The 611-nt window shown below is 72.7% G+C and overlaps 1 protein-coding gene across 1 annotated transcript in view; it reads right to left on the reverse strand.

Moving 5' to 3' along the window:
* Positions 1 to 611, reverse strand: part of SLC9A3 (solute carrier family 9, subfamily A (NHE3, cation proton antiporter 3), member 3) — a 27,114-nt gene that overhangs the window by 22,419 nt on the left and 4,084 nt on the right. The window contains exon 2 of the mRNA XM_012734904.1: positions 481 to 601. Coding sequence (XP_012590358.1) covers positions 481 to 601 — 121 coding nt within the window. The remainder of the gene's footprint in view (positions 1 to 480; positions 602 to 611) is intronic.

The raw sequence follows: 611 nt of genomic DNA on the forward strand, positions 1-611 counted from the left end.
GACCCTCCCTGGTGTCCACCGCGCGGCCGGGCTCTGACCCTTGCAGTGCTTCAGCGAGCTGACCTTCCTCTCACCTTGCGCGAGTGCCCGACCCCGCTCACGAGCTCGGGCGGAGGGGAGGCGCTGGGCCCTGCTCTGCGCTCTGCAGGCTGTGGCGGGGCACCCCGCTTTCCTTTGGCACCCCGCTTTCCTTTGGCAAAGGAACAAACTCCCTCCCAGGCACAGGGCCGTGTCCTCCCTGGCATGAGCCGCCGCCAGCCCCACAGACAGGGGACCCCGGTGGGGGGTTCCCGCAGAGGGGGGTGGGGCGCCCAGAAACCCGACCCCAGAGGGAGGTTGAGGGCAGCCCCGGCCTTGCCCCGCCCAAAAGAAGTGGGGCCCCTGCCCGGCGCCCCCCACCCCCTCCAGGCGGCCGGGCGCTGCGGGATGCGCGGGCAGGGGAGACCGGCGGGCGCGAGCCCCGCTGAGCCCAGCGCTTACCGATCTTGGCCAGGCTGGCCACGAGGATCCAGAGCGCGATGATGTACGGGTCCTGGACGTGGTGCCACTTGAAGGTGACCACCTGGAAGCCCTGGCCCGCGCCGTGCCCGCCGCCGGCGCCCTCCTCGACG

The sequence above is a fragment of the Condylura cristata genome, unplaced genomic scaffold (genome assembly GCF_000260355.1).
Source record: "Condylura cristata isolate star-nosed mole 26May11 unplaced genomic scaffold, ConCri1.0 scaffold00091, whole genome shotgun sequence".
Taxonomy (NCBI): domain Eukaryota; kingdom Metazoa; phylum Chordata; class Mammalia; order Eulipotyphla; family Talpidae; genus Condylura; species Condylura cristata.